This window comes from Amblyomma americanum, chromosome 3 (genome assembly GCF_052857255.1).
Source record: "Amblyomma americanum isolate KBUSLIRL-KWMA chromosome 3, ASM5285725v1, whole genome shotgun sequence".
NCBI classification, from domain to species: Eukaryota; Metazoa; Arthropoda; class Arachnida; order Ixodida; family Ixodidae; genus Amblyomma; species Amblyomma americanum.
This window is the reverse complement of record NC_135499.1, coordinates 161,241,605-161,253,984: the sequence shown is the minus strand read 5'-3', so window position 1 is coordinate 161,253,984 and position 12,380 is coordinate 161,241,605. Positions and strand designations below refer to the sequence as shown.

The following is a 12,380-nucleotide window of genomic DNA, read 5'->3' as shown; positions in this document are numbered from 1 at the left end:
TATACTTACTGCTCTTGGAAAAGAAAGTTCGGCGGTACGAGTCCCCGCTTCGGCTTGTCTTCTTTTTCACACCACACATCGTTTCGTCGTTTCCGCACGTGATTTATTCCAGTAATAATCGACATCAAACATACACACTATTACGAAAGACGACAAGCATTAATAGTGGGCCGCTATCAAGGCCTGATCTTTTCCGACAGCCCTCCGTTAATAGCATGTCGGCGAAAAAACGGCCTCGTTTCTTAGACGGGACGCTGGGTGGTGAGGGTCCCGCTATCCGACGGCCTACAGCAAGAATGCGTCAGAAAAGCCGCAGCTCCGGTTCTGGACGTCCTCCAGGCGACCCTTTATCTTGACCACAGCTGCTTCAGCGGTCGCGCCTCGGAGTGGACATTTCCGCAGTCAGCCTGGAGGTGCTGGTACCTGCGTAGCGTGGGCGAACTGTCAGCGCTGTTCAAGCCACCATTTGGGCCACGAAAAAGGGCAGCCAAACCGAGACGCAACTAGAGCCGACCCTGACCCTGGCTTCTCTATATTCCGTCAATGACACAGAGCGATGTACAGGGTGGAGCAGACCTCGCGGGGAAGATTTGTAGTCCTGGTTCTGTGGGTTTAGCAACGCACCTGTCGCACGGCAACGTTGTCTGGGCCCTCTCACACTGTCTATGCGACACACCCGAGTTGGCGCAGGGTTAGTCGCTATACGAGGCGCTCCAGTGTTCAATGTAAGTGCCGTCCACAACGTATTACAAACATTTCTACATTATGTCATACATTAAAATTCCGACCTAGGATGTCCGCCCAAATAAATGTAAATTAGTTATGTGTCAGTGACACTCAAGGTAATCTAAAGAATTGAGCTGTTCTTTTGGCAATCAAATCTACTTGAATGATCTCTCTGGTCCTGATGTTTTGATACTGGCCCATGCAAGTTGCATACAATGGCACGAAGCTGCACAAGTGACAGTGCACAGATCCCATGGTTGTAAACGTGTCCAATTGTAAGCTAAAAAGCAGAACAATGGCCTCGTGATTTGAGCATCCGCTTCACATGCGTGCGGTGCAGGGTTCAATGCCCCGATACCACCGTGTAGCTTCTGGTGATATAATTGGTGAAGCATTCCCTTGGCCTCCTGCTCAGCTCCTTTGTTGCGAATTGCTTGAAAAAGAGGTCTTTGCCCCACCTCGTGTAAGGAAAAATACCTTGTGTCATTGCCCTTTTTTCCTAAAGCTTCCATTGTTCCATTGAAATGCAACATCATCATTGAATATATGTAATAAGTAGCTAAAGCTAAGTCTTATGGGTAATGATCTTAAACAAACCTCAATGCCCCCCCCCCCCCCCGGTAAGGGAATGCATCTACGTAGGCAGGTCGTGACTGCAGATCCTAATAATGAGAGTAAAATAACTAGAAGAATGGGATGAAACGCATTTGGCAGGTTCTAGCTCTCGGATCATGAATGGCTGTTAACCAATAGCCCATAACACTGTATCTTACCGGTACTCACAAATGGGTCAGAAATGTCGAGAGTAACGAAAAAGGTTCAACGCAGCGAACTATGGAAAGAAAAAGGATAGGTGTAACTTTAAGAGACAGGAAGAGGGCAGAGTGGGTGAGGGAGCAAACGCGGTTTAATTACATCCTAGTCGAAACCAAGAGGAAGAAATGGGCTTGGGCAGGGCATGTAATGCGAAGGCAGGGTAACTGATGGTCCTTAAGGGTAACGGAGTGGATTCCAACGGAAAGCAATCGTAGCAGGGTGTGGCAGGAAGTAAGGTGGGCGGATGAGACAGACGTTTTCGGGGACAGAGTGGCTGCAGCTGGCACAGGAATGGGTTAATTGAAAGATATAGGCGAAGCTTTTGTCCTGCAGTGGGCTTAATTGGGCTGGTAATGGTATCATGTCTAACACATCAACGGATGATTTTGGATGGCTACCTCTCCTCGTGTGTGTGCGCTACTTCTAGAAGTTAAATCGCAGTAGACTGTGCTCTCATGTTTCACTAGTACGATTACTATTTGCCCAATTCCATGTTAACACTTCACCCTGTAACTGTGTAACCTGTCTATAATCGAAACCGGGTAACATTCAGATGTGTGAGATATACACACTGTATTATAAAGATGGCAGCATTAAAAGCAAGCCTCTATCAACATCTGATGTTTTCTGGCAGTGGCTGAATTCCTACAAGAGTCTTACAACATTCCCACCACAGTGAAAAGGCGTACATATATAATAGTCATGCTCCACCATTCCTTTTTGTCACCCACGCATTCTACTGACACGTTCTCGGCAGGAGTCCTCATCATGATGATAAATGTTTATGACGGAAAGGCAGCTTTGATGAGAGAGCGTTTTAGCAGAAGGTGTGCCGTTTTACTCAAAGTCAGGCAAAATAACTATTTCCCAAGCATTTAATCTCAGATACGCGGTAAATCAGGCCAGGGGAGAGCCATTGGATCAGCTGTGGAACCCATTGCATCAGTAGCTTATTTTATCTCTTTTACTTTGCGTTTCACTTCACATGTATTGGATATGTGAATGTGTACAGAACAAGGTTCATTCCACTATATAAGCAGCGTGGATGAGAGTCCACATTCCGAACGTATAGTTTCAGTTGCACCGTCTCGCAAGCTATGATCATGCATGTGCTGGTGACCGTGAACAACTGAGCAATTTCCCTTAGATGCTATAGTTCAAAGAATTGCAGTAAAAAGAAGGAAATTTCACGAGGAGAATATTGACGCCTCTTCCCCTCTCCCCCATCCCACAACTGACCCGGATTCTTGCAGCTTCGGGCTCAGGCAAGCTCCGGACGCCAGAGGCAGAGGGAGGCGGGAGTAATAATAGTCTGGAACGCAACCAATGGACAGCTTTTAACACTTCACCGGCGGTCAATATGGGAGGGAGCCTCGGTGATACCCTATTCTGAGCACGTGTTATTAGACTGTTCAAGAAAGGCAGATTTATCAACAAGCTAACATTGTTGGGGACGTACTTCATAAAACGGCAAGCAAATTATGTATCTGCGATCTTAACCAGAAATGGCCCATGGTTCTGCCTCGGCGTCTGACATAAGCTGTAGGGGTCTCGTTGATTTTTTAGTGAAACCCGGCACGAAATGGTTCAGTTCAATTACAGAAATCCACCCATGATGAATGCGCTGTCCTGCTTATACACGCCAATTCAAAGGCCGGATTTCTTGTGCAGCTACACCACTGGACGTAGCTGCTGCGAGAAATGGCTCTGGAATCTCACGACTCTTAGCTGCGTGTATTTTTGCCCATCCGACACATCTGGCCTAGTTCGCCAGACTCGCGTTTTCTTACCAGCACCGGTTCCCGCCACGAGGTATCCTCGGAGGAGCACGAATCCTGCACGTATTGGCACAGAGCGACCGGCTAGGCTGCTGGGCGCCTGCTGTGCCGTGCAGAGTTTCGCACGGCGGCTCCCGTAGCACGTCCGCCTTCGCCTGCTGGACACGGCGCCTACGAGCAGCGAACGAGGGCCACGGATGATCACCTTCGCCGACTCGAGAGAGCGGGTGGCTGCAAAAGTCGGTGCGATTGTTTCTATCAGTTAAAGTATGCGCGAGGCTAGCCGTAGGAGTAAAATGTTTAGCTCGTTAAACAAAGGCCTCTCATAGGGTTTAATGAACCGCCTCTACTCCTTCCTGTCGGCTTACGACCGCCAATAAATTCAATTAATGCGCAACATGAGTGCAAGCTGAGGTAATAAAACATGTCCACTTAGTGAGGACGATTCGTGCTCTGCGCGGAGTTGGACAGTAGTTGAAGTCGAGGGTTTGACAGAAATTTCGCCGTCTCAAGAGATTGCTAGGAAAGTTCCCGTGATGAGACCGAAACGTGAAGAACATTGCTTCAGTGGTTGGTGTTAAGCCTTTATTTTCAATTTTCACAGTGCAACTATGGCTTCACGACAAAGGCACTGTTTTGTTGCGATGTTTACATTAGGGTAGCATTTCGAGCCTTCAGCGTGGCGGCGCCGAGGCGCTGGCGGCGCTGCCGCCCTGTGGCGGCGCCACCACGCTGTCACATGGTTGGCCAAGTGGTGCGCAGCAGCTGCCGGCGGCGCGACGCCGTGGCTGATCAAGTGGCTCGTCACATGGTTGGCCACGTGACCAAGTTCCACTCGACCAGCTGTGGCTATCGCGTCGTTCCCGGTTTAACCAAAGCTAAACCACCACCATTTTTTTTATCTGAAACCAGCAGTGTCACTGAGCACACTATTACGAGAAACGTACAGTATTAATGCACTCGCCGTATGTACCCAAAACAAAGGACATTTTTATTTGTATTATTTTATTGAAGTACAATATTTATGTTTGCTTCACCTATGGCCATACCTACGGCCATACAACAAAATACACGTTTTGTTTGTCAAAGAGGTGTTCTATCTGCGGCTCACCGATGTGCTTAATGCTGTTTCCCTCCATGGCGCCCTTGCAGCTGTTAGTGGATTCCTTGCTCAGAGCGTCCGCTTCTAGTTGGATGGAAGTCACCGTGTCCTGGGATCCGGTTCTTAATTTTCTTCCCAGTTGCAGCGCCGCGCCACCTCCTCGCCGTGTGTCCAGTGCATTACCGATGACTTCTTGCTCCTTCTGAAGAAATTAAGCGAAGCATGTCGGAAGTGGCATTCATTACATTATAGGAGAGAACAGTCTACAGGATGCGCGAAAAGTGGCGAGGATGCATAGGTGTCATGTCTGCCAACGATCACCTCCTGTCTCATGCACACCTCGCAGCTCACAAGTTTGAAGAAAAATGTGGCTCCAATCCAAGCCGTGAAGGCGGTTGGACAGCGAAGCTATGCTGATTACATTCAATTTTTAACCTGGGGTTTTTCGCGTACAACGGCACGAAAACGCAACCTTAATGTTTACCTAGAAACACGCGGGGAGAAGGAGCGTGCTTCGCATTGTTTGCAGGCGCTGTTATCATACATTATGCGGTTTGCACTTCACACCAGGGCTTCGAATGACGTCCAACTCTTGCGAAGCAGTTTCAAACCTGTTTAGCGGAACACGTAGTTGTAACTGTAGGCACCGCGCGTCGGAAACTTTCGTTCCCTTACAGCGCACCTTGGCTGCCCATCAAGAAATGTACACACATGTTAAAGATCCCCAGGTGGTCGAAATATTCCGGAGACCCCCACTCTTCCTGATCTGCCTTTTCCAATATCGATTTTGCTCTACACTATGCTTCTGTTTCATTGAATTCATCCAATTTTTCACTTCCGCGTTTTTAACCTGTCGTTTAATGCCTTTTCTTTCTCCATCCTCGTGTCCGGCGTACTTACTGGTTAGTTTCCTAGTTCTTTTCCGCCATTGTGAGTCAAAGCTCTTTCTGTTTACGCATTTAAATACCTGAGCTGCCCACCTAATATCGTCCAATTCCTTGAGGCCTTCTTGATATAGTATTTTACTCTGAGCTTCCCGTGCTTCGAATGATGCCCAGCCCAAAACCCCATGTACTGCCTCACTAATTTTCCAGTAAGCACCTAGTGCTAATGTTCCAACAGCTCTCTGATTTACTTCTAATCAAGACTGAACTTCGGCCCTTAAGCACAGAACCGCAATCCCGAAAGTAAGCCCATGCACCATTATTCCTTTCCAAATACCTCTCAGTACTTCATGTGTGTTTTACCCTCATAATGCCCTATGTTTCACTATCCCGGAAATTCTTCGCCCTTTTGCTACAAGTCTGTTCGTGCTTTTCCGTGTACATCTGCCCTTCATGTACCCATTCATCGAAATATTTGTATTCGGCAACTCGGGGTATTTCATGGCATTGTATTGTAAGCACATAATCAGTTCTATCGTTGACAATCATCACACCTGACTTAGTTGCGCTTAAACTGAAGCCTAGAGTGTCTCCTTCGTCTCCACATCAAATAAGCAGAGTTTGCAAATCTTCCTGGCTATCTGATAACAGTACAATATCGCCTGCATACATTAAAATAGGGTAGTTGTTGCTCAACAACGTTTCCGCCTAATCTGTACCACAGATTATAACCTAGATTCTCACTGCAGACACGTCGTCTTCATGAAAAGGTGAGATGCCGCCACGCACCTACCCGCCGCGGTGGCTCAGCGGTTAGGGCGCTCGTTACTGAGCCGGTGTACCCTGGTTTGAATCCGACCGCGGCGAAACGATGGAGGCGAAACGCAAAGCCGCCCGTGTGCTGTGCAATATCAGTGCACGTTAAAGATCCCCAGGTGGCTTAAATTATTCTTGACCCCTCCACAACGGCACCACTTTCTTCTCTCAGTTCCGCCTTTATCCTTTCCCTTACGGCGCAGTTCAGGTGTCTGCCGAGATCTGGGCCATATCCTATACCTAAAACCTAATTTTCAATCGACTGCACAACCAGCAACACGCAGAATTCCTGGGCTCCTCCACCACGGCGGAGTTGATGGGGATCCGGCTCGGGCTGGACCTGCTGCTCACCCTCAGCCCTCCGCCGCCCAGGAATGCTCTGCTGTGCGACTCCCGCGCCGCCCTCAGCCGCCTGCAATCTAACGACCGCGGTACCCCACTAGTGCGGGAAATTCGCTTGCGCATCGAGCGCCTCGCGCAGAGAGGTTGTGCCGTGCGTGCACAGTGGGTGCCCGGTCACTGTGGCATCGCCGGCAACGAAGAAGCTGACGACCTCGCGACCGCTGCACACCAACTACCTGCCAGCGATCTGCCCCTTGCGCTGGAGGACGTGCGTGCGGCCATCCATGACCATCTCTGAAAGCAGCTCCCCGACCCACGCATTGCGGGAGGTGAGCGCATCGACAGTGTCACCGGCTGTCGCGCACTTATACGGTCACAACGTGCAATGATCCTCCGCGCGCGCATTGGCTGCGTGTGGCCCGGGGAACGACGGGTGCGTCACGGAATCCCGACGAGCGATGTGTGTGACGGATGCGGTGCAGTGGAAACACTAGAACACCTGCTCCTTCACTGTGCCGCGTTCGCCGATGCTCGTCGCGATATGCTCGCGGCCTATAGGGCGCAGGGCATACTACCAGACTTCATCAAGACGCTATTGTGGCCGCAGGGCAGTGCGCGCAATCGTGATCGAACTTTGGTGTGCCTCTGTGCATTCCTCGAACACACGGGCTTGACGTCCCGTCTGTTCTCCGTCAGGTGAACACGCAGTAACCGAACGCTCCGCGAATTCTACCTTGAACGATTAATAACTGGACGCCCCACTCCAGTTGTAACCAACACAGTGCTGTGCGCAAGTGTGATTTAATTCCTCTAAAATGAATTAATCACGCGCACAACCTGGACACATTTCTTATTGTGTAAATAGTTTGTACATATAACTTCTCCCCCTATCCTCTCTTCCTGTCCCCTCACCTTTTTTATTTCATTTCTCCATTCTGCCAGCTATCCTTTATTTCTGCTGCCCCAGCTCAGGTGCTTTAGTATCGATGGCAGCTGCCGGGGCTAGCAAATATCTTTTCCTTCCATTTTGCTATTGTTTTTAATAAAACCACTACTACCACTATCAATCTTCTCCACTACGACACATCTATGCAACGCGTTGCAACACGCTGTCGCGTCCCATGTTTAAAGACAAAGCTGGTGTTTTTTTAACTTGACAGCGTTAAGGAGCTCGTGTCGCAGAAAAGCCGTTGTCACCGGCGTGAGCGAAAAATGACGCATCTTTGTGGACACCTGAACCGTGCCGTAAGGGAAGCGATTTTCCTTTTCTTACGGCGGGCGCGGTATAGGTGTCCAGCGAGAATAGCGAGACAGGCATCATTTCCATTCCCTAAAACTTATTTTCATTTCAATTTTTCTCCCTTACGGCCTGGTTTGGGTGTCCATCGAGATATGTGAGACAGGCGTCCTTTCCTTTCCTTAAAAACTTTTATTTTCGTTTTTTCATATTTCGTCGGTGCGAATCTCAGTCGCAAGCTAACCGGAAAAATTGGATTTTTTAGGAAAGCAAATGATGCAGTAACTGTCTCGCTTATATTGATCGACACTCGAACCGCGCCGCAAGGGAAGAATAAAGGAGTGAAAGAAAAAGATAGAAAGGCGTGCTGTAGTGGAGGTCTCCGGAATATTGTACTGAGAGCTACATTGGCCTGAGGATGAGGCACAGAGCCGTTGACTAGCAGCGGCTGCAGCTGGCGGACGCTCCGCGCTCGCCGCGCCATCTGGCATGACGTCACACCGCGCGCTTCGCCGCGGAGCCGCCCTTACCCGTCTTTTCCCTTACCCGCTCTTGCGCGCTTAACCACTAACCGACGTATTTGGTGGTGCTATCTATGAGAGCCACAGAAACCTCCGCACACTCACTGCATAAAAAAGAGCTTGAGTCGAGGCTGGGAATCGAGCCAGGGCCTTTGGAGTTTGAGGCGGAGACGCTAGGACTCCGCCATGACGGCTGAGTTTTATCATGAATAAAGGCGCATCTAATGAATGCCCGGGTTTCATATATTAACTGTTCCGATTCAGAAGTCGCCGCGCTTTCGCTCCGTATATCCTTGTTTAACAGAGCTATGCCAACGGCAATTTTTTTCGGCCACCTGCGGATCTTTAACGTGTACTGACATCGCACAGCACACGGGCGCCTTTTGCGGTTCGCCTCCATCGAAACACGGCAGTCGCGGTTTGGTTCGAACCCGGGTGCTCCGGCTCAGTGTACGATCCCCTTAACCACTGACCCACCGTGGCGGGTCAGAAGCTGGGCTCCAATTTCTCATCTCGACATCTCGGTGGACACCTCAAACACACATTCAGGGGCAATGTAGTTTCAGAAAGCATGCAATTGAAGGTGCATATGTCACTGGTCCGAACGCCTGTCGCAAGCTGCCCTCTAACTTGAGTAAATAATGTAAGCTATGTACAAAGATAAATGCTATGACACCACCCGCAATGCTGTACGACGAACAGTGGCTCAGAATTTTGCTGAACATACTAGGGAATCCTGGCACTAAAATTCTATCAATCAGTGATCACATCACTAGAATTTCGTCTAATAATAATAATTGGTTTTGGGGGAATGGAAATGGCGCAGTATCTGTCTCATATATCGTTGGACACCTGAACCGCGCCGTAAGGGAAGGGATAAAGGAGGGAGTGAAAGAAGAAAGGAAGAGAGAGGCGCCGTAGTGGAGGGTTGCGGAATAATTTCGACCACCTGGGGATCTTTCACGCGCACTGACATCGCACAGCACACGGGCGCCTTAGCGTTTTTCCTCCATAAAAACGCACCTGCCGCGGCCGGGTTTGAACCCGGGTACTCCGGATCAGTAGTCGAGCGCCCTAATCACTGAGCCACCGCGACGGGTATAGAATCTCGTCTGCAAATGCAATATCTGTTGCTCAAACTAGCGTCGTCTCTTCGGTGGACGCAGTTTTTGCGCCGCGCGTCTGTTTCTAACATTACTAATCTCTCCTGCCAGCACATGGCAGCGATTGTGGCTCAGCTCGGGTGTGACGTCATCGCACTGTAAATTTTCGGTCCTCCTGTCACGTCATCTCGCACGCCAGTGGCCAGGTTTCGATTCCGACCTGCAACCAATTCTTTTTAAATTTAAAGTGAAAGCTTTACTAAAGCACGTTCCGCGAGTTTCGCCGACCACGCACATTTAACCATTAGCGACCTTCAGCGTGTGGCGTGTGAAGTTGCGCCGAAACCGATAAGAGCGGGAGCTACGAAAGCAAACAAAAGGTGTATAAATGGCTCCATTGGAAATCGGACACCTCAGCTGCGTTTTAAGCTACGTGGCGGTAGTGACATCTGAGCGCTGCATGCGTTGGCGTTGCCGCAGAAACGCGCCACAAGCTATAGGCCATCGGGGTTGCAAAATTGCTTTTTTTTGGAACCAAATGGCGCAGTATCTCTCACATCTCGGTGGATACCAGAACCGCGTCGTAAGGGAAGTGGTAACGGAGGGACTCAGAGAAAAAAGGAAAAAAAAAGGTCGTGGAAGGCTCCGGAATAACTTCGACCACCTGAGGATCTTTAACGTGCACTGACATCGCACTGTACACGGGCGCCTTTGCGTTTGGCCTCCATCGTAACGCGGGCGCCGTGGTCGGGCTCGAACCCGGGTACTCCGGATCAGTAGCCGAGCGCTCTTGCCACTGAGCCACGGTGGCGGGTGCCATCGGGGTTCATTTTGTTCATTGGCGTTGACAACATTAAATATTGGTTTTGGGGGAAAGGAAATGGCGCAGTATCTGTCTCATATATCGTTGGACACCTGAACCGCGCCGCAAGGGAAGGGATAAAGGAGAGAGTGAAAGAAGAAAGGAAGAAATATGTACGGTAGTGGAAGGATCCGGAGCAATTTCGACCACCAGGGAATCATTTACGTGCACTGACATCGCACAGCACATGGGCGCCTTAGCGTTTCGCCTCCACCGAAACGCTGCCGCCGCGGTCGAGTTCGAATCCGGGAACTCCGGATCAGTAGCCGAGCGCCCTAACCAATGAGCCACCTCGACGGGTACGACATTCTATCGTGATTCTGAAGAAATGAATAGGGCAAAACCGGCTCTCTGGGTCAGTGGACGCCTCAATCAAGCTATGACCTTGGTGCAGTGGAGAGAGATCGATATGTGGGCGGCATGCATTAGCGCTGACAACGTTGTGGCAGAGACGCGGCAATGCAGCAGTAGGACGCAGCGTTTATTGGAGGACCATCCTCTCGCGATCAACCATTAATTTAACTGCCACGGTTGTAGGATGAATGCGCGGGCTAACTAGTGTGCGGAACGCACTCAACGTAACAGACGCCAAGCCGCGTCTAGTTGCCCGATGCAACACAGCTTTCTCTCTCGAATCAGGTTCAGCAGTAGTTAAACCACAGCTAATTTATTATTCTAATGTATCATGACGTCATATACCTTTTGACGTCACAAGGGACCAACTTCCGGTGACACATTCTGCGGACATATCCGGCGTCAACATGGCCATTTAATGCTTTCGTTTTAAAATACCTGAAATCAGGGTATACACTACGAAAACAAATATAGATTTCTTATGCGACTCGCACGTCCTAGAGAAGTGTGTATGTCGCAGCATGAGCTAAAGCGGTTGTTACTAAATATGCGTTGACTATGTTTGCTTTGTATCGCTCGTCGCTTTTGGCGTTGCTAAAACCTTCCACATCAGTGCATTGCAGAAAGGCTCATTTCAAATAACCTAGCTCTATTGACACCCGTATTTCAAGCTAAGTCCATAGAAAAAAAAATACTTAATTGCGCCGTCAGGAGTGAATATTATGAGCTTCGGCAATCAAATCATGCAAGCAGCAGGCTTCAAAGGTCTTCATCACATACCTGCGCCGTGGTGTCAGCAGCGCTTAACTGCAAACTTGGAGAAAGCAGCTTGGCGTTCATGCCTTCGTGCTGGCCGTGGCTGCAAGGAGGATCCACTGTGGCGAGTGACGTGGGCAGCACGGTTCTGGGACTTTCGTTCAATCCGAAGATGCCGTGGTGCCAGACAGCGTTAATGTCATCTCCATCGCCGTTGCTGGCATCGGCGGAGGAGAGCGGACGGAGCACCTGCTTTCTCAGGATACGCTGGCTGCGACCAGCTTCGTCCCGGTGCATGCTCATGCCTGGTGAAGTGTGGCAAAAGAAGAAATCGTGGCGACGAAATGCGTTCTAAGGGAACGGATGCCATATCCGTCTGACGAGCAGCGCAGTCTAAAGCGACTCGAAGAGGATTGCTTAAAGCATTTCCTCGGCGGGTGTTGCGTTAGAACCTAAGGTCTAAAACAGACCATAATGGCTTGTGAAAATCTTACCCTTATAGTTCACTTTTCTTCTTGCGGAAATAAAGCCACCGTCGCAAACCGGGAGGTCTGGATTAAGAGACGTGGGCTCGAATGCCTTAGGATAACTTAAGGCTGCACAATGCAATAAAGGTAGGCTGCTCAAAACCAGTTCCGCACCGGTAACATATGTGACGATGGAACTACAGCTATGAACGAGAAGATATTCTCACCTGGCAGAGGTACTCTTATTTCTTCCGGAAGCACCCAGAAGGATTTTCCCGTTCCTGAATCGAACACTCGAGACGCATACGGCCGCGCGTGCTGACGAACGAGCTGCTCGAGCAGCCAGTGGAAGGATGTGCTGGTCATGATGATGATTATGAAAGCGTTCCCATGGAAAAAGTAGAAAAGCTTGGTGGTGGTAGTGGTTTTATAAAAAATAATAGTAAAAAGGAAGGAAAAGAATTTTGCTAGCCCCAACATCCGCCATTGATACTGAAGCACCTGAACTGGGGCAGCGGAAATAAAGGATAGCAGGCAGAATGGAGAAATGAAATGAAAGAGGAGAGGGGACAGAAAGAGAGGATAGGGGAGAAGTAATATGTACAAACTATTTACA

General features: G+C 49.5%; 1 protein-coding gene across 1 annotated transcript; it reads right to left on the bottom strand.

The window, feature by feature from the left end:
* Positions 1-367: 367 nt before the first annotated feature.
* Positions 368-12,130, bottom strand: LOC144124219 (uncharacterized). The gene is made up of 5 exons (XM_077656866.1): positions 11,992-12,130; positions 11,322-11,602; positions 4,432-4,624; positions 3,333-3,551; positions 368-423 (listed from the first exon to the last, which is right to left on the bottom strand). Exons 1-5 carry the CDS (start codon positions 12,128-12,130, stop codon positions 368-370), a joined length of 888 nt encoding a protein of 295 aa, XP_077512992.1.
* Between the last annotated feature and the right edge of the window lie 250 nt (positions 12,131-12,380).

Excerpts from the sequence above, each read along its gene's own strand:
- LOC144124219 (XM_077656866.1), bottom strand. The coding sequence starts at position 12,130 with ATGACCAGCACATCCTTCCACTGGCTGCTCGAGCAGCTCGTTCGTCAG. Across the intron at positions 11,603-11,991 it reads AATAAGAGTACCTCTGCCAG|GCATGAGCATGCACCGGGAC; the intron begins GTGAGAATATCT and ends ACACTTCACCAG. Across the intron at positions 4,625-11,321 it reads CTGCTGACACCACGGCGCAG|AAGGAGCAAGAAGTCATCGG; the intron begins GTATGTGATGAA and ends TAATTTCTTCAG.